The sequence below is a fragment of the Suncus etruscus genome, chromosome 1 (genome assembly GCF_024139225.1).
Source record: "Suncus etruscus isolate mSunEtr1 chromosome 1, mSunEtr1.pri.cur, whole genome shotgun sequence".
Taxonomy (NCBI): Eukaryota; Metazoa; Chordata; class Mammalia; order Eulipotyphla; family Soricidae; genus Suncus; species Suncus etruscus.
The window spans coordinates 173,750,831-173,771,710 of record NC_064848.1 but is presented as its reverse complement, the minus strand read 5'-3'; the positions used below and the strand labels follow the sequence as shown (position 1 = coordinate 173,771,710).

General features: G+C 41.2%; 1 protein-coding gene across 1 annotated transcript in view; it reads left to right on the top strand.

The window, feature by feature from the left end:
• Window positions 1-20,880, top strand: part of RPS6KB1 (ribosomal protein S6 kinase B1) — a 49,130-nt gene that overhangs the window by 15,286 nt on the left and 12,964 nt on the right. Inside the window, exons 3-9 of the mRNA XM_049771776.1 lie at window positions 1,145-1,265; window positions 3,369-3,437; window positions 10,295-10,442; window positions 14,989-15,046; window positions 16,502-16,602; window positions 19,609-19,699; window positions 19,880-19,970. Coding sequence (XP_049627733.1) covers window positions 1,145-1,265; window positions 3,369-3,437; window positions 10,295-10,442; window positions 14,989-15,046; window positions 16,502-16,602; window positions 19,609-19,699; window positions 19,880-19,970 — 679 coding nt within the window. The remainder of the gene's footprint in view (window positions 1-1,144; window positions 1,266-3,368; window positions 3,438-10,294; window positions 10,443-14,988; window positions 15,047-16,501; window positions 16,603-19,608; window positions 19,700-19,879; window positions 19,971-20,880) is intronic.

Sequence of the window (20,880 nt, the reverse complement as noted above, 5' to 3'; positions counted from 1 at the left end):
TGAGGAAAATATATTCAGATTTACATATACTGAACATAAGACTAATTTGATCTAGAATTTGTAATACTTTATTTGGCAGGAGGATCTTGCCACACACAACATTGCTCATGGACTATTCCTGGCTCTGCTCAGGAGTGACTCCTGGTACTGTTCAGGGTACCAGATATGGTGTCAGGCATTTGAACCAGGGACTGCCAGTTGTGAGGCAAGCTCCTTAGTCCCTGTAGTATATTTCTGTGGCCCTAGAATTTTGGGGTGTGCTGGGGAGGAGGTAATACTTGGTGGTATTCAGGGCTACTCCTGGTTCTGTACTCAGGGATCACTCCCCCATATAGAGGGGGTCAAACTTGGGTTAGCTCTGTGCAAGGCAAGTACTCTGCTGGCTATACTCTTTCTCGCCCTGTTTTCTCTCATTTAAACAGAGACTTATGGGGCATTTTAAGTATTTAGTGCTCTGTTTAGTGGTCAATGTATATCACTCCCCAGGTAAAAATTTTTTGGGTAGTGGTAAATTGATTTTACTTTTAAAGGTTTTAAATGGCAGAATTTTACCACCTTTTGAAAATCTTTAAATCCAGCATGTTTGGAAAATGTACAGATAAATTAGAACGAAGTTTTATAACATGACTACATATTTACATATGGGTATTTTTCAGTAGCTCCTTGATATTATGCTAAGTTGCCAAATGAAATTGCCTAATTCCTACCTAATTGCATATACTACCCTCCCCCTTAGTGTCTAGTAGAACCTAGGGGCTTATCCTACTTCAAGCATGCAACACTCTACAGCTCTGCCACATCTCAGGCCCCTGAATAAGTATTTGAACGGACTAAATTTGAATAACTGGCAGACTTTCTTCCATCTTGAATTGATAGTTATTCTAATTTGCCTCAGTTTGGGGGTGCCTGTTTGCAAAAATAATAGTACCTTTTATAAAAATGCTAATAAGCAAACAAGTAGTATGCCATCGTAATCTAGACCTCTGTCACTGAATCAGTGTAGAGCACAGATACTAAATTTGCCTTCATGCCTTTCTTGCTCTTTTTTTTCTTGATTGAATTACATTTCTCTTCTTTCTAATAGTATACTGAAGGTAATTTAACATTTTTGCAAATTTACTTTTGGTTTTGCTTTTCTCCTCAGTGGCATGGAACATTGTGAGAAATTCGAAATCTCAGAAACTAGTGTGAACAGAGGGCCAGAAAAAATCAGACCAGAATGCTTTGAGCTACTTCGGGTACTTGGTAAAGGGGGTTATGGAAAGGTAGGAAGTACTTTTAAAATGACGAGAGCTCTTTTCTTATTTTGCATAGATTGATTTTTATACTTGTTTCTAGCAGTTTCTTTAGTCTTTGCTAGCTTATTAGCAAAGGATATGATTACATATTTTGGTATCACTGCAGAGACACATAGTAATTCTTTTCTTCCAAATACCATATATGTAAACGCCTACACATAACACACTAAACAGTCAGGTAGTCAATTAGAGGATTCATTCCTAACATTCTGAACTTATCCTTTTCTCTTAGTATATGGTGCCAGGATTTGAACCTGGATGTACTGAGCTACATTTTCCCCTACCATACAAACTTCTTCTTCCTTTTTTTTTTTTTTTGTTTGTTTTAGGGTTACACCAGTTTTGGTCAGTGGTTTCTCCTACCTCTGTAATCAGGAATCACTCCTGGCAGGTTTGGGGACCCTATGGGATGCAAGGGATCAAACCCGTGTAGGCCACATGCAAGGCAGACACCCTACCCGCTAATACTCTGGCCCGAGGAACAATAATTTGAAACAAACTACTACTTATTTTCCATAGGCATGGCACATTACATTGCCTGTTCCTTAGGCCTTAATCTGAATTTATTTATTTATTTTGGTTTTGGGGTCACACCTGGTAGTGCTCAGGGGTTACTCCGGGCTCTGTGCTCAGAAATCACTCCTGGCAAGCTTGGGGAATATATGGGATGCTGGGAATCGAACCTGCTCCATTCCAGGTTGGCTGCATGCAAGGAAAAAGCCCTATTGCTTTATTACTCTGACCCCATCTGATTTAATTTTCTTTGATTTGTACTATTTGGAACAATAGGACTCCCTTAGGAAAACTGAAGAATATGAGAGGAGAGAAGAAAAATGAAGTTTTATAATTTTATCCAAAACTGTCTTAAGTTATAAACACATCTTTGCATGGTCTGTCCACAAAAACTTACACTTTGCCATTGTCTCTTGTTTTTGTTTTTTGTTTTTTTTTGGTCACACCGGGAAGCGCTCAGGGGTTACTCCTGGTTCTATGCTCAGAAATCACTCCTTGCAGGGTCAGGGGACCATATGGGATGCCAGGATTCGAACCACTGACCTTGTGCATGCAAGGCAAATTCCTTACCTCCATGCTATCTCTCTGGCCCTATTTGCCACTGTCTCTTAAAGGAGAGTTGATTCAAGTGTTAGATTTAACTTAAAAAACTCTGTTATTGTATAGTTCTAGTTTTTGCCAAGAATAACATTTGTAATATGACTTGTGGACACATTCTATTTGTTTTGGTGGAGTAGTTTACTAGTGTTAGAATCCAGGGCTTCATACAGGAAAAGCATCAGTTAATTGAGCAATATCTTTACTTTCCAAGGATACATTATATTTTTGTTCGTTTTTTTTTTTTTGGGGGGGGGGGAGTGCCCACACCCGGTGGCACTCAGGGGTTACTCCTGCCTCTGTACTCAGAACGCCCCTGGCAGGCTTAGGGAACCATATGGGATGCTGGGATTCCAACCTGGGTCCTTTCTGGGTCTGCTGCGTGCAAGGCAAACACCCTACCGTTGTGCTATTGCTCTGGCCCCCAAGGATACATGATAATATATTCTAATTCTGAATATGTAACACAATCACTCTGAGTTTTCACTTATTTTAATTTGACTGTGGTTTGAAATTATTTTAAATAGCCATTTTAAGGCCAAGGTAAATGAAACTTCAACTATTATTAATCATTTTTATGTAAAACAATTCTAGAGACATCTTCTGGATAGTTGCAAAAATGTATGAAATAGTTTATAAATTTTTTGGTTGATACTATGTTTTGAGAACCTTAATGATAAATTTTCTAAGTAAATTTTATTTGTAAAGTAACTATCATCACATTTGTCATTGTCAAATTTTGCCTCCAGGTGGCAGCAAACCCTACAGGAAAAGTTTCCTGTCGTTATTTCTCCTAATCTTTATAGTATGATTGGCTCGTTTAGCTCATCGTTTTGCTTATGATCCTTAATGGTATTGTTTTTTATAAGACCATACATGGCTGTATCATTTGTTTCTTGTAAGTAGGTTATAAGGAGTGCCACTAGCATAATTTGGCTTACAATTTTTTTTTTTGTCTAGGTTTTTCAAGTACGAAAAGTAACAGGAGCAAATACTGGGAAAATATTTGCCATGAAGGTGCTTAAAAAGGTGATTTCTTCTTTCTCCCAAGAATTCTTCATTTTTCTTCTTTCTTTTTTTCTTTTCTAAGGGTCACATCTGGCAGTGTTCAGGCTCTACCACTGTACTAAGGGTACACCCAGCAGTGTCCAGAGTCCCTCCTGGCAGTACTAAAGGATCCATATGCTGCTGGGATTGAACTCAGACCTTCTATGTACGCAGGCACTTATCCCATTGATCTATCTTTCTAGCCCTCATTATATTTTATCATTGCTATAAAATTTGCATTTTTGACTCAGTCAAAAATAATATCCCTGGGGCCGGGCGGTGGCGCTAAAGGTAAGGTGCCTGCCTTGCCAGCGCTAGCCTTGGACGGACCGCGGTTCGATCCCCCGGTGTCCCATATGGTCCCCCAAGCCAGGAGCAACTTCTGAGCGCATAGCCAGGAGTAACCCCTGAGCGTTACCGGGTGTGGCCCAAAAACCAAAAAAAAAAAAAAAAAAAAAATATCCCTGACTTAATATAAGTTCTTTGAGAATATTAAATTGATATATTAAATTGTTGTTCTATTTTATTTTTCCTTCTAGAAGATAGAAAGACCAATTTTAAATTCTTTGATTTTTGTTGTTGTTGTTATTGTTTTTGGGTCATATCTGGTGGCTTTCAGGGGTTACTCCTGGGTCTGCACTCAGAAATCGCTCCTGGTAGGCACAGGGGACCACATGCGGGGATTCAACCCACCCTCTGTCCTGAACTGGCTGCATGCAAGGCAAACACAATTACCACTGTGCTATCACTCCAGTTGTATGTTTTATTTTTTTGTTTGTTTGGGTTTTTTTGTTGTTGGTTTTTTTTTTTGGGGGGGGGGTAACACCTGGCGTTGCTCAGGGTTTACTCCTTGCTCTCCTCACAAATCATTCCTGGCAGGTTTAGGGACCTTATGGAATGCTGGGGATCCATCCTGAGTCAGTCACATGCAAGACAAAAATAACCTACCACTGTGCAATCACTCCAACCCGTATGAGTTTTTGTTTGTTTGTTTGGGTCACACTCAGCATTGTTCAGCAGTCACTCTTGGCTCTGTGCTCAGAAATCGCTCCTGGCAGGCTTGAGGGACCATATGGGATGCTGGGATTCGAACCACTATCTGTCCTCGGTTGGCTGCGTGCAAGGCAAACACCCTACCGTTATGCTATCTTTCCAGTTCCATTAACTTAATTTTTTAATTTATTTTTTCTGGCCACACTCAGCTACGATCAAAGTCACTCCTGGTTCTGCACTCCAGTCACTTTTGGTGGAACTTAGGTGACTATATGGGTTGCCAGGGATCAAACTGTATATACAGGGTCAGCTGTAAATATGCCAACCACTTCACTATTCTCCAGCCTACAGTCATTCAAATTAAAAAGCAAGTGGTAGGTGCCGAAGAGATAGCACAGTGGCCCCATTTTATTTTTGTTTGTTTTGTTTTTGGGCCATACCCGGCGGTGCTCAGGGATTACTCCTGGCTGTCTGCTCAGAAATAGCTCCTGGCAGGCATGGGGGATCATATGGGACACCGGGTTTCGAACCAACCACCTTAGGTCCTGGATTGGCTGCTTGCAAGGCAAATGCCACTGTACTATCTCTCCGGTCCCGGTCCCATATTTTTTAATTTAATTTTATCAGAACTTTTTCCTGTTCTCATTTGTACTTGTAGCTTTCTAGAATATGTGTCATTGCTAGGTTTTGCCCAAGGAATCCCCTTGACTCTTTCAGTGTTGGACCTTTCCTCCCCCAGTAGTATATCTTTCTTTTTCTCAGTCTATGCCCTTGTTTTTGGTGCTTATTTTTGGGCTATACCTGGTAGTCCTCAGGGTTTACTTCTGGCTCTGTGCTCAGGTATCACTCCTGGCAGTGTTCTGGGGACCATGTGATACTGGGGATGGAACTTGACTTTACTGTATACAAGGCAGAAGCTTTACCTGCTCTGCTGTCTGTCCAGCCTCTGTTCCCTTTTTTTGTTTGTTTGTTTTTTGGGACACACCCAGCAGTGCTCAGGGGTTACTCCTGGCTCTGCGCTCAGAAGTCACTCCTGGCAAGCTCAGGGGACCAAATGGGATGCTGGGAATTGAAACCTGGACCATCTCAGGTCTGCTGTGGGCAAGACAAATGCCCTGCCTCTGTGTTATCACTCTGGCTCCTTTCCTTATTTTTGTTCGTCGGCTACAGCCTGCATTTGAAGAGTGCATAAAGATAAAAGCTTATTTATATATTTTTAATTTATTAAAATATTTTTGTAAATATTAATTCTGGGGGACCCACATCCACACTTAATTCAGGCTTTGTGCTCAGGGATCCTTCTTGGCAGTGCTTGGGAAGTAAACATACATATTTGATTGATTGAACCTGGGTAGGCTGTGCAAGGCAAGAGCTTTAACTTCTGTCTCTCATACTTTGTTTTTCTGTCTCTATTTTGTTTATAGGCCACACCCAGCAGTGCTCAGGGATCCAGCCCAGCTTCTTGCTGGCAAAGGATGCATACTAGCCCTTGAACAATCTCCCTAGACAAAAAGATTTAAAAAAAAAAAAGAAAAAAAAAAGAAAAAACCTAAACTTTGAAATACTGTAATTTGAGAATTTCCATTATTATTATTGTTGTTGTTGTTGCTGCTGTTGTTTTTGTTTTGGTTTTTGGGCCATACCCAGTGTCGCTCAGGGTTTACTCCTGGCTATGCACTCAGGAATCGCTCCTGGCTTGGGACCATATGGGATGCCAGGCGATCCAACCCTGGTTCGTCCTAGGTTATCGTGTGCATGGCAGATACCCTACCGCTTGAGCCACCGCTCTCGCCCCTCAAGTGTTACTCCTGACAAGCCTGGAGAACCACATGGAATGCTGAAGGTCGAACCCAGGTCTGCCCTGTGCAGTGCAAATTCCCTACCTACTGTGCTATTGCACCGGCCTTATATTATTATTTTTTGATTTGGAGGCCATACCTTAGTAGTGTATACTAAGCTCTATGCTCCCAGTTCTATGTTTGAAGTGGGAGTAGACACTTCCTGTTGTTGTGTGTGGGATTATATGGTGTCAGGTCAGCCACATGCATGCAAGCACCATAACCCCTAAACTCTCTCTGACCTGAGAATTTCTGCTTTATGGCTTTATACTTACTTAGATCTGGCTTTGAAGTTGAAAATAATTATCTCAGGGTTTTGCATCATTTCCATCTAGATTTGAATGATTCTGTTGAGAAGTCTCTTTGTGTTTTTGTTTTTGGTCTTCATTCAGCAGTGCTCAAGGGTTACCCTTGGCTCTGTGCTCAGGGATTCAGAGATCAAACTTGGGTCAGCTGTGTGTAAAGCAACATCCTAACCTCTCTTGGTGTTCTTATGGAAAATCAAGATTTTATTTCTTTTTTTTTTTTTTTTTTTTTTTTTTTTTTTTTTTTTTTTTTTTTTTTGGTTTTTGGGCCACACCCGTTTGACGCTCAGGGGTTACTCCTGGCTATGTGCTCAGAAGTCGCCCCTGGCTTAGGGGGACCATATGGGACGCCGGGGGATCGAACCGCGGTCCTTCCTTGGCTAGCGCTTGCAAGGCAGACACCTTACCTCCAGCGCCACCTACCCGGCCCAAGATTTTATTTCTAATATTCTAAGAAATTACAGCGATCTGTCTCTCCTGCTGCGATTTTTACTCTATTTCTTGGGTTTTTTGTTTTTGTTTTTGTTTTTTTTTTGGTACTCAGGGGTTACTCTGGGCTTATTGTCATTCTTGGCAATGCTCAGGGGATTGAACTCAGGTTGGCATGTACTAGGCAAATACCCTGCTTGATGTGCTATTGCTCCAGCCCCCTTACTCTTGTATTTAACTCTTTCCTAGGTTTCTATTCTATGACTGGGGATATTGCTCAGTGATAGAAGTGGCCTTGCATGTGTATTTCATCTCCAGTAACACACCAAAAAAATTAGTCTTTTAGATTCTAGAAAATTTTTCTGGTATGATTTTTATTTTTTTTAAATTTCTACCTCTTTATGGGGTAAGGGGGGACACACTTGGTGCTTAGGGCTTACTTACTCTTGACTTTGATCTCAGGAATCATCCTGGTATTAGTCAGGGGACCATTTGGGGTGAAGGACTAGAACCTAGTAGGCTACATGGAAAGCAAGTGCCCTTCCTTTATACTGGCTCTCTGGCCCTAGAAAATTTTCTGGTTTTATTTATTTATTTTTTTTGGGGTCACACCCGGCAGTGCTCAGGGGTTCCTCCTGGCTCTATGCCCAGAAATCGCTCCTGGCAGGCTTGGGGGGTGGGGAGTGCCTATAGGATGCCGGGATTCAAACCACCATCCTTCTGCATGCAAGGCAAACCCCCTACCTCCATGCTATCTCTCTGGCCCCTTGGCTCTAGAAAATTTTGACCCCTTCTATTTCTATGAGAGTTGCACTTAGTTGGATGTTTCTTATAGATTTTTTGATATAATCTTATTTTTTTTGTTGTTTTGTTTTGTTGTGTTTTTGGTTTATGGGCTAGACCTAGTGGTGCTCAGTGTTTACTGTTCTAGGAATCATTCCTGGCAGGCTCAGGAGACCATATGGAATTCTAGGGATCAAATCCAGGTTGGCCTCATGCAAGGCAAATATCCTGCCCCTGTATTTGTTTATTTTGTTTTGGGTTCACACTCATTGATACTCAGGATTACTCCTTGCTCTGTACACTCAGGAAGTACTCTTAGCAGTGATCAGGGAACCTTATGGGATGCCAGGAATTGAGCCTGGTAAGCCACATGCAAGTCAAATACAATACCGACTGTGCTATTGTTCTGGTTCTCTGGTTCCTCTTTTAAGATAGTGGGGTGTGTGTGTGTGTGTGTGTGTGTTTTAAATGGGATTAGGGGTGTGTGTGTGTGTGTGTGTGTGTGTGTGTGTGTGTGTGTGTGTGTGTGTTATGTGTGTTTTGTTTTTAAACGGGATTAGGGGTTTTCCAGAGAGTTTTACTCATACACTCAAGTTGAAGGCTATCCTGCTGAGCCATGTCCCTAGCATCACCTTTAATTTTTATTTTGTTTGTTTCTGGACCAACCTAGTAGTATCAGGATTTATTCCAGGCTTTGTGCCATATTCCTGGCAGTACTGGGGGAACCATACGGGTGTGTGTTTGTGTGTGCCAGAATTGAACTTGGGTTGGCTGTGTGCAAAGGCAACACCTTAATCTCTGTATTATTTCTCTGGCCCCCCTCTCTCATTTTGAATCCTGATAGGTTTCTGAAGATGGAATTAGCTTCTTTGGTGCTAATCCTCCTTGCAAGATTTAGGTTCGATGTATTCTACTAAGTTATGTACCACTGCTCTATTCTCACTCTGTCTTCACCTTTTGAGGTGTTGGATGATTGTGTCACCTAGTTTTACTGAAGATAGATTATGTTTGGAGCCTTGTTCTGAAAATATACTGCTGTTAAGTAGAAAACTTCATTTAAAAGATAATTGAAGGTACTAGAGAGATAGTATAGCAGGTAGGGTGCTTGCCTTGCACATGGCTAACCCAGATTCAACTCCCAACAACTCATATAATTCCTTGATCACCTCCAGCAGTTCTTGTCTCTGCATTGCTGGGTATGGCTCAAAAACAAAGTAAAAAAAAAAAGACAATTTTGTTTTTGTGTTGTGAAGAAATAAGGGAGAAAAAGAGAGTAAGGTACATACTCAGAAGAGAACATGGACTTTTATCAGTGGGAAGAGCAAAGTACGCATCCCAATTTGAACGTGGGCCTTTTCCCCAGAATAAGAAATGTATGTACCCTAACATAAGAAAATAATCCTTTCAGATGCCAGCTAAAGAGACTGTAGAGTTAAAGAAAGGAAGAGATTCTGGCAAATGTCACAGTGTTTTAACTTTTTTTTTTAATCTTTACCGAAACAGCTTTCAGTTTCTTTGCCTAGGTATCTAAAGTCTTCTATTTCCTGACCTCTGCCTAGTTACCTAGTTTAATTGAACCACTTCTAATCATACTCAGATTTTATTTTTGCTGCTTTATTCTGGGGCCCACCCACAGAGGGCATAATCTTGGCTCTGCTCAGGGATCATTTCTGATGGTGCTGGGAGAGAGCAAATGTACAGGTTTGAACCCACATTGGCTACATGCAAGGCAAGTGTCTTAACCCTGTACTATTTCTCTGGCTCACTTCTAGTTATTCAGAACTATTTAGAGATTTCCATTTAGAGATGTCCTGTCCTGTCAACCTGTTGTTTTATTTTAGAGAGCTGTACCCAGTAGTGCTCAGCACTTACTTCTGGTAGTTTTGGGGGAGGGGGGGCATATCTGATGCTTGGAACTGAATCATGGTTGATGGCTTACACTTCAAATGCCCCGAGTCCCAGTATTATCTCTCTGGCTCCTATCAGGCCTCTTTTCACTGGGAATGCCTTTCTTTACTCTCCAAATTTTATCTTAGTAATTTTTCGTGATATAGCTTATGATACCAGCTCCAGGAAGAGTTCTTGCCATTTCAGATGCTGTGAGTCACCCTATTCAGCTAGACTGTCTCAGACCTATCTCCCTCAACTTAGTTCTCTTCCTTAAAATTTTGGGATTCTCTAGTGGGAGACTCCTGTTGTTCTGATTTTTTTTTTTTGATATAGAGATTAACAGCAAAGTAAATAGTGATATATGACTAAGTGTAATGTGTTTACAGATTTATTTTAAATTTTTCCCTTTTCATTTATGTGTTGACTACAAAACTATAGAGAGAGCAGATGAACATAAGTGAATATCTTCCTTTACCCTATCTCAGTCTTAAGTGAGTACCATAATTAATAGTTTAATATTGGCAAGAAATGCATAAGCGTTCTTGTTACTATGAAATAAAAGTATCTATTTTGTTCTTATGAATCATCTCTTTTCCTTTAGGCAATGATCGTAAGAAATGCTAAAGATACAGCTCATACAAAAGCAGAACGAAATATTTTGGAGGAAGTAAAGCATCCCTTCATTGTGGATTTAATTTATGCCTTTCAGACTGGTGGAAAACTCTACCTCATCCTTGAGTATCTTAGCGGTCAGTATATATAATTTGGTGTAACTATTTGCATTTGCTCCAGAAACTGGGTCAAAAAAATTTCCATAGAAAACATCTTTTCCACAATGTTCCTAAAATTGGAAAGTAACGTTGACATAAGAATTCAGATGTGACCAAATATTTTTTTTTGTTTTTTTTTTTTTTGGTCACAGCCAGCAGCGCTCAGGAGTTAATCCTGGCAGAAATCATTCCTGGCAGGCTCGGGGGACCATATGGGATGCTGGGATTCGAACCACCGTCTTTCTACATGCAAGGCAAATAAATGCCTTACCTCTATGCTATCTCTCCAGTCTAACCAAATATTTTTTTATAATGGATAGTTTTTTGTGTGTGTCACATCTGGTGGCACTTGGGTTACTCCCGGCTCTGCTTTGAAATCACTCCTGGCAGGCGTGGGAGACCATATGGGACGCCGGGTGGGATTCAAACCATCGTCCTGGATTGGCTGCATGCAAGGCAAACACCCTACTGCTGTGCTCTCTCTGCCCCTGGATTAAAAAAAAATTTTTTTTTTTTTGGGTCACACCCGGCTGTGCTCAGGGATTACTCCTGGCTCTATGCTCAGAAATCTCTTCTGGCAGGCTCAGGGGACCATATGGGATGCCGGGATTTGAATTGCCATCTTTCTGCATGCAAGGCAAATGCACTGCCTCCATGCTATCTCTCTGGCCCCTGGATAAATATTTTTATATGTCTTTTGGGTAGGGAACACACCTTGTAGTGTGTTGGAGAAACTTCTGGTTCATTGCTCTGTTGCTCTGAATGGTTCCAGGAATCGAATCTATGAGCTCTAACTCTTTGAGCTTAGCTCTTTGGTCCTTGTAGACTAGTGAATGTTTTTAAAATTTTGTTTGATTTTTGAGCTATGCCGGCAGTATTAAGGCTTATTCCTGGCTCTATATTCAGTGGTTATTTCTGGTGAGGTTCAGGGGACCATAAGCTGTGTGTCATGGATCAAATAGGGTTTGACAGTGTGCAAAACAAGCGCCTTTTTTTTTTTTTCTTTTTTTTTTTTTTTGGTATTTTGGGTCACATCTGGCATTGCTCAGGGATTACTACTGGTTCTGCACTCAGAAATTGCTCCTGCCAGGCTTGGGGACCATATAGGATGCTAGGGCTCAAACCCAGATCTGTCCTGGTTTAACTGTGTGCAAGGCAAACAACCTACTGCTGAGCTATCACTTTGGCCCCTAATTCCTCTTATTTTTTGGGGGGTGGGTGGTTGGTGGTTTGGATTTACACCTTCTGTGGGTTATTTCCAATAAGTACTGGGAGATCATGTGGTGCTCGGAATCAGATCTTATGCTTCACATATGCAAAACAAGTGAGTGCTATAACATTAAGTAACATCTCTAGCCCCTGAATTTTAGCACCTTCCCCTTTGGTTGTGTCCCCTGGCAGTGCTGGAGACTGTGATGCCAGGATCAGACTTGGGCTCCATCTTAACATATTGATGCTAGTGTTGCGATTTGTGTTAATTATATCATAATGCAAGTGTGAATCACTGGTTGTAAAGCTCTGGTGTTATTTGGTTTTTTTGGTTGAGGTTGCCTTATTGATAGGTTATACCATCTACCTGAGAAGGCATTCACATTTTTTAGGAGTTAACATCTCTTAGAAACGTGTTGCTCTCCATATCATTAGATCACAGATCTTTATTTTCAGCAAAGACATTGTAATTTTCTTTTTTATTTGTTCTTGTTTTTGAGGGGGCACCCTTATCAATGCTCACAGATTACTCCTGGCAGGGGGCCAGAGCAATAGCACAATGGTATGGCATTTGTCTTGCATGTGGCTGACCCAGGAGGGACCTGGGTTTGATCCCCAGCGTCCCATATGGTCCCCCAAGCCAGGAGCGATTTCTGATTGAGTGTATGGCTAGTAGTAACCCCTGAGCGTCACCAGGTGTGGCCCAAAACCCAAAAATTTACTCCTGGCAGTGCTCAGGAGACATATGGGATGCTGGAGATTGAACCCCAGAATGCTGTGTGCAAGGCAAGAACTCTACCAGCTATACTGTTTCTCTGGCCTCCCACATTGTAGGGTTATTTTTGTTTTTGTGCCACACCTGGAGGTGCTCAGGGGTTATTTCTGGCTCTGACTCAGGACTTACTCTTGGCAGTGCTCAGTGGACCTTATGTAATGGAAGGATGGAGCCTGGGTTGACCACATGCAAGGCAAATGTCCTACTTGCTGTACTAACACCTTGGCACATGCAGTTTTCTTAAAAAAACAACAACAACAACAAAACAATGGGCCAGAGAGATAGCATGGAGGTAGGGTGTTTGCCTTGCATGCAGAAGGATGGCAGTTCGAATCCCGGCATCCCATATGGTCCCCCAAGCCTGCCAGGAGTGACCCCTGAATGCTGCCAGGTGTGACCCCAAAACAAAAAAACAACAAAAGTCTTGGAAGCTATAACATAGAAAGCTGTAGAATTTAGTAACATTTGATAACTGTTGTCATTTATTTTCTTGTAACTTTATTTTGACATAATTTCAAATTTATGCAACAAAAGTGGTGAGAAAAGTACAAACAGTTCTCAGAAAGATTCACCCAGCTAGATTCCAGGAGCTTATTTTAGCACAGTTGTTTGTTTCTTTAGTTTTATATATATTCACAGTTATATTTTTGTGTGTTGTGATTTATGGGAATATACACACTGCATAATGTTTACTCTCTCTGGTTTACTCTCTCTGATATTTGGGGCAGCCATACATTGTTAGGGATGGAGTCCAGGCCTTTTTCTTGCTATATATATTTTTGTTGTGAGACCAGTGGAGGTCTCCAGGTAACTTAATGTGAAGTGGGGATGAGAGAGGCTGCAGTCCCACAAAAGAAACCTGCTAGTTTCTTTCTCCCGCCTCTGCCACCTAACTGGATAAATCTCGGACTGATGAAAGTGAGCTATGATCCTCTTCATGGCACGTCCCACCAGCCTTACTAAGCAGCCATCAGGCCATATCTCGTTCACCTGTTCTGCCTAGTGCAGGAGTTTTTTTCCTACTCTTAGGGAGCTGTGAATACAGGCTGGAGTGAGGAATTGCTCTTTGCAGTAAAGAAAAGTCAGTGTTAGATTTTAGGCTTTTCAGGGATTTCTCTTAGAAGAGAGTCCAACCTTCTCTGGGCTGCAAAAGCACTGTGTAAGGGTCTTATCATAAGCAACAATTTAGATTTAGAGTTATTTTGTTCTAAATCCTCATGTTTTTTGTTTTGTTTTGTTTTTGGGTCTCACTTGGCAGCGCTCAGGGGTTATTCCTGCCTCTAAGCTCAGAAATCACTCCTGGCAGGCTCGGGGGACCATATGGGATACTGGGATTCAAACCACCGATCTTTGCATACAAAGCAAATCCCTACCTCCATGCTATCTCTCTGGCCCAAATCCTCATGTTTTATTATATTCCAAGAACTTTTACTACTTCCCAAGAATTCTTTGCTATCTCAAGAATTCATTGCCTAGGGGCCCTTGCCTGTTTATCTCAATCTGTTTGAATTATCTCCTGGGCACCTTTTCTGAACTGTTGTGGAGAATGTTGCAGAGGGCACAGGAAATGACTTAAAAAGACTGGAGTACATGCTTCGTCTATGTTGGCCCTAGTGAACCAGCACTACATGATCCCAAAGCACCACAGGGAGCCATCCTTGAGTTCAGAGTATCCCCTGAATATGAACTCAGAATTTGTCCAGCACCAGTCAAGGAGAGGCCCTGTGCACTCTGGGGCATAACTGAGTCCCCCAATATATGGAGGGTGGGGGAGGTGTGTGTGTTTTAAGATTCTCAGCCACATTTTTTACGAGGCGTGTTAAGATTCTCAGCCATGTTTTTTACAAGGCTGCTGCCAGGTTTATCTAGGTTAATAGCTTTGAAAAACAATAGAATATGATTCTTCAATAATTTGCAAGGTTGTTTTACTTGTATAAAGTTTAATTATATAATTAAATTATATAGTTAATTATACATAATCACTTTTGACTAATGGAAAAAATGTTAAAGAAGTCTTTATCAGGACTTTTTTGGTTTTTGGGCCATATCTAGTGGCACTCAGGCATTATTCCTGATTCTGTGCTCAGAAATTTTTCCTGGCAGGTTTGGGGGACCATATGAATACCTGGGATTGATCCCAGGCTGGCCACCTGCAAGGCAAACACCCTACCTCTTGTGCTATTGCTCCAGTCCCAGGACTTTTTTTTTTAAACAGTCTAAGTTTATATAGAAGTAAAACCTAAACTTCTAAAACATTTCACTGCTGAAAATAGAATCCTGAGGACTTCATTTTAAAATCTGTAATTGTTTTAGGACTTTTTAATTTCAGTTTGATTTTGGGGCTATACCCAGTCTAGCTCAGCTTTACTTTGGGCTTTCACTCAGATCACTTCTGGCAGTGCTGGCGAACCATATGCAGCAAGCACCTTCCTTGCTATACCATCTCTTCACCCCTCTATCCCCCATTTTTTGAGGGACAGATCTGTTCATTAGAAGTGGATGGGAAATAAAGGTTTTTATCCTAACTATTTATTTTTACAGGAGGAGAACTATTTATGCAGTTAGAAAGAGAGGGAATATTTATGGAAGATACAGCCTGGTAAGTAAAGTTTTCATGTTTGCTTGGATTCAGGTAATGACTTATATAATTAAAAGCAAAGTACTATTCTCACTGTGGATAGCCAAGTGATTCGATAAATTGTGAAGCCAGTCAGCTAGCTACTCAAGAGTTCAAGGGGGAGAACAGTTGGGACTGGGCAGCTATTAGAGGTCACATCATTCCTTTGCCCCCAGGCCTTGGGTGGACCGCTCTTCACGCCAGTTCCTTACAGCACCACTCTAATTGGGGCTTTCTTTCCTTGAATTGGTAAGCTGCCTGCTTTGGCTGTGGGTGAGTGTGGTTTTCCAGTGAAATTTTATGTGTGGAACAATGGAAAGTATCAGAAATCATCTCCTCTTTTTTTTTAGACTTTCCAGTTCCCAAGGTGCAGTCTTAGGGAAGTGAGTAAGTCTGCACACATCATCTGTGGAATTGATTCTGTGGCCAGGATGGGATCTACCCTCCTATATCTTAGGATGGCACCTGCTTCAAATTAAAAATAGACAGAGCTTTTTATGAGATGACAGTATGGGTAACAGTAAAATCAGTTTATCCTATACGTTAATTGAATAGAAAACACTTAAATGTGACCTTAATTACCAAACTGCATTCCATTGTTTGATTTCAGGCCTTTTCTAACACAGAAGCTGCATTTAAAGAGCCTTAGGGATGAAGTACCTTTTTTTGGAGGAGGCTCTCTGAGTTATATTGGAGGCTGTTTGTGGTCCTGCTGGCTATGAAACTGCCTCAGTCCTCTAGGACACACCCTCTCCATCCTGGAGTAATCTGCAGCCTTGCAACATTGTTATGCAGCCAGTATTGCAGTGCCTTGTGCTATTCGAATCCAGACAGGGTTGATTCAGCCCTTAATTCTTTTGAGGTAGATAAATTTGAGTGTCACACAGTTTATAGTTGTGGGCTGGCTGGCAGGAGGGAGGGCGAATATGCTGGGTATGAACTGTACTATAAATATGCAGCTTTATTACACAAGGGATATGGGGGCTATTAAGGGTCAGGTGTTAAAGAATCCTTTGACACTAGACTTAATCTTTGAGAAGAACAAATCAAGTTCCTATTTCTTTGGGGATTTTAAAATTGGGGGTGGGTGGGAGAAATTTGCTTTGTTCTGATTGACTATCAGACCAATTCTTAGACCAAAACCTGACCATTGACAGTTTGGATTATTCTGGACTTTGCAATTTTAACATTTCTAATGATCAATTAAAACAGTGTATATAATGTCACTAAATAAGTGAACCATAAATGTCTTTGTTTGTGCCTTTTGGCAGTATTCTGTGCCATCTCTTTTTCCCCGTACCCACCCACCCCCACCCCTACTAATTTTTGTCTTTGGTGCATGTCTGTTTTTTTTTTCCCCAAGGAATTTTGCTCCATACATAAGCTGCTTTGAGTAGATTAATCTTTTTAATTTTATTAAATCACTTTTGTTTCCAGCTTTTACTTGGCAGAAATTTCCATGGCTTTGGGGCATTTACATCAAAAGGGGATCATCTACAGAGACCTGAAGCCGGAGAATATCATGCTTAATCACCAAGGTGGAGATATACAGTAAACAATTCTATAGTAAATAATCATCTTAAAATCCTCCCACATAGGTCATAGTCATTTTTAAAGCCCTAGATGTATTTATCTGGACATTTCTCCTTTAGAAATTATGGCATCATGATACTTGCTTGAATTTAAGAATTTAGGTATAAGTTTGATAACATTAAGTGGGGGTGGGAGATATTTAAGGAAAATTGTCTGCTCAGCTGCCTTTTTGGGGCTTAATCCTTACTCTTTGTAAATTGTCTTTTCTTTTTTTTTTTTTTTGTCTGATTGTATTTGAGGGCAACACTAATGATACTCAAAGGTTACTCTTGGCTCTTTGCTCAGTGACCACTCCAGAGCTTAGGGAACAATATGGGGCACCAGGGATCGAACTCAGGCTGGCCACATGCTAGGCAAGCACTGTACTATTTTTCCTCTGTGGCCCCAGATTGTCATTCTCTTTCAATTCCATAAAGGGAAGAGAGCCAGAAACCAATACAAATACAAATTTTGATTTTTTTCCCCCTTATATTAGATAGTGGCATAACTTTATAAATTGAGTTCTCTTTAATGCTGAGAATACATAAATATTATAAAAACACTTTTACAGGACAAATTTTATTAATGTTTTAAGAAAGAAAAAGGAGGAGCCTGAGTGATAGCACGGTGGTAGGGCATTTGCCTTGCACTCAGCCGAGCCAGGACGGATGAATCAGAAGTGTCCCATATGGTCCCCCAAGCCAGGAGTGATTTCTGAGCACATAGCCAGGAATAACCCTTAAGCATTACCAGGTGTGGTCCCCCCCCAAAAAAAAAATAAAAGAAAGAAAAAGAGAAAGGAAAAGTATTAGAATTGAGTAAAAATGTATTGTATAGCCTTGGAAATAAAGTGTTTTGTAGACGTAAGTTTTTTTTCTTTTCTCTTTCTTTTTTCACCCCTGGCAGCACTCAGGTTATTCCTGGCTATGTGCTCAGGAATTACTTTTGGTGGGCTTGGGAACCATATAGGATGCCAGAGATTGAACCTGGGTCAGCTGCGTGAAGGCAGATCCCTACCCACTGTACCATCTCTTCAGGCTCATACAGTAGTTTTTTTCTTGTTCATTTGCATCTGAAACAAAAATCAGACAAACATAATAATACTCTATAGCAAAGACAATATTGATTACAACTGCATGGTGCTACAGTGCAAGGACACTAAGAAAGGGCACTTCAGTTTACTTGAGAATAATTTGGGCTACATAGACTTCACAGTCATTCTCATTGTCAAGGAGCAATTTGCCAATCGTGCCTGCTGTCAGTCTCTGCTCCTTAGATAGTTTATAAAGTGGTACTTGAAGTAGTTAACAATTCTCATATATAGACAGTGCCAATATGAATATTTTATTATTTCTTATTTATTTTTGGTTTGGGGCCACACCTGGTGGTGCTCAGGGATTATTCCTGCCTCTGATCTCAGCAATTGCTCCTGGCAGGATCTGGAGACCATATGGCATGCTGGGAAATTGAACCTGGTTTGGCCATATGCAAGGCTTATGCCCTACCACTGTGCTATCTCTCCGGCCCCTAATAGATTTTTTTTTCTTTTTTTTTTGGGGGGCCACACCCGGCAGTGCTCAGGGGTTACTCCTGGCTGTCTGCTCAAAAATAGCTCCTGGCAGGCATGGGGGACCATATGGGACACCGGGATTCGAACCAACCACCTTTGGTCCTGGATCGGCTGCTTGCAAGGCAAATGCTGCTGTGCTATCTCTCCGGGCCCCTAATAGATATTTTCAATAACATAACATATACAAGTTGCTCTTGCTCTCTGGTCCCTTTGCTTTCTTTTTTGTTGTTTTTTATTGATGCCAGGCAGGGATCAACCCAGGGCTATCCCTTTGTTTTTAGGGCCAGTAATGATTATTAAAACTAAGTGACTGGGGGCTGGAGAGATAGCATGGAGGTGGGGCATTTGCCTTGCATGCAGAAGGATGGTGGTTTGAGTCCTGGTGTCCCATATGGTCCCCCGAGCCTGCCAGGAGCAATTTCTGAGCGTAGAGCTAGGAGTGACCCCTGAGTGCTGCCAGTTGTGACCCAAAAAACAAACAAACAAAAAAACTAATTGACTGAAAAAATTCTTTATATAAGATGACAAGTTTTTCATTCTGGATCAGACAGGATGTTGGGGCCATACCGTATAGTATTTTCTTTCCGTTTTGACCATGCTCATCAGCTATACTTTATTCTGATTTATAGTTGTTCCTGGCAGTGTTCTGTGCTTAAAGTAATGTGTTTTGCCAGAGGATGAACCTGGGACTCCCACATGTAAAGCTTGTGTCTTTCCAAACTCCTATATAGCAATTTCATTATTTTTTCTCATCTGGCAGAATAATTATTGTTGTAAATCCTGAGGCCATTTTAAGAACTAACAATTACAGTTTACTTGTGATAAAAATCTACATATTTGAAGTACAATCATACCATTGTGTAAAAGACAGATGTAAAAGGGCCATGTATCATTCCACCTATACACAATTTAGGTAGTAGGTAAAGTTTGAGCCTTAGATGGGTTATTTTACTTTTTCTCCTGTTTTCTCTTTACTAGATAAAGCCCCATCTTTGATAAAAGGTTACTGATGATATTCTGATCTTAAATAAATAATTAGCATACCATTTTATTAGCATCATGATATTCTTTAAAAATAAGTTAAAGGGGCCCGGAGAGATAGCATGGAGGTAAGGCGTTTGCCTTTCATGTAGGAGGTCATCGGTTCGAATCCCAGGGTCCCATATGGTCCCCCCGTGCCTTCCAGGAGCAATTTCTGAGCCTGGAGCCAGGAATAACCCCTGAGCACTGCCGGGTGTGACCCAAAAACCACCAAAATAAATAAATAAATAAATAATAAAATAAAAAAATAAGTTAAAGAAGAAAAAGTACACAGAAGGGTAGATTATTGCCATATATGTTACATTCAGACTGCACATATTTAAAATTCTTAGGATAATGATGATATACTCTTTTATTGTAGGTCATGTGAAACTAACAGACTTTGGACTATGCAAAGAATCTATTCATGATGGAACAGTCACACACACATTTTGTGGAACAATAGAATACATGTGAGCTGAATCTTGAAAGAAATGTAACTGGTTTGGTAGTAATAGCTAACTTCTCTGTTTAATGACGTGCTAAGTTTTCTGTAGAATGATATGATATGCTCTGTATATTGTTTATAAATTCTGTTTCAAATGGTAAGTAAATGGAACAATATTTAAGGTTTGTTATTTTTCTCATTGTAGGGCCCCTGAAATATTGATGAGAAGTGGCCACAATCGTGCTGTGGATTGGTGGAGTTTGGGAGCATTAATGTATGACATGCTGACTGGAGCAGTAGGTGCACAGTTAAAAGTTGCATGCATGCATGTATCATAATCTGTTCTGAGTGGCTATTAAATCACTGTAGCACGTGATCCTTTTTGTGCCTTTAATTTTTTTTTTTTTTTTTGGTTTTTGGGCCACACCCAGCGGTGCTCAGGGATCACTCCTGGCTGTCTGCTCAGAAATAGCTCCTGGCAGGCATGGGGGACCATATGGGACACCGGGATTCGAACCAACCACCTTAGGTCCTGGATGGGCTGCTTGCAAGGCAAACACCGTTGTGCTATCTCTCCGGGCCCACCTTTTTTTTTTTTTAATGCCAGGTATTCAACCCAAGGCATATATTTTGTACTTTTAAGAAATTTGGGGCCGGGCGGTGGCGCTAAAGGTAAGGTGCCTGCCTTGCCTGCGCTAGCCTTGGACGGACCGCGGTTCGATCCCCCGGTGTCCCATATGGTCCCCCAAGCCAGGAGCAACTTCTGAGCGCATAGCCAGGAGTAACCCCTGAGCGTTACCGGGTGTGACCCAAAAACCAAAAACCAAAAAAAAAAAAAAAAAAAAAAAAAAAGAAATTCAGTGGGTTGGGCCGGAGAGATAGCATGGAGGTAAGGCATTTATTTGCCTTGCATGCAGAAGGTCGGTGGTTCGAATCCGGCATCCCATATGGTCCCCCGAGCCTGTCAGGAGTGATTTCTGAGTGTAGAGCCAGGAGTAACCCCTGAGCACTGCCGGGTATGACTCCAAAACCAAAAACCAAAACCAAAAAAAAAAAGGAAATTCAATGGGGCTGGAGAGATTGTAATAGGGAATTTGCCTTGTATGCCGCTGACCCAGTTCCCAGTTTTGATCTCTGGCACCCAAAAAAGTCCTAAGCCCACCAGGAGAGCTAGGAATAAACCCTAAGCATGGTCAGGTGTGACCC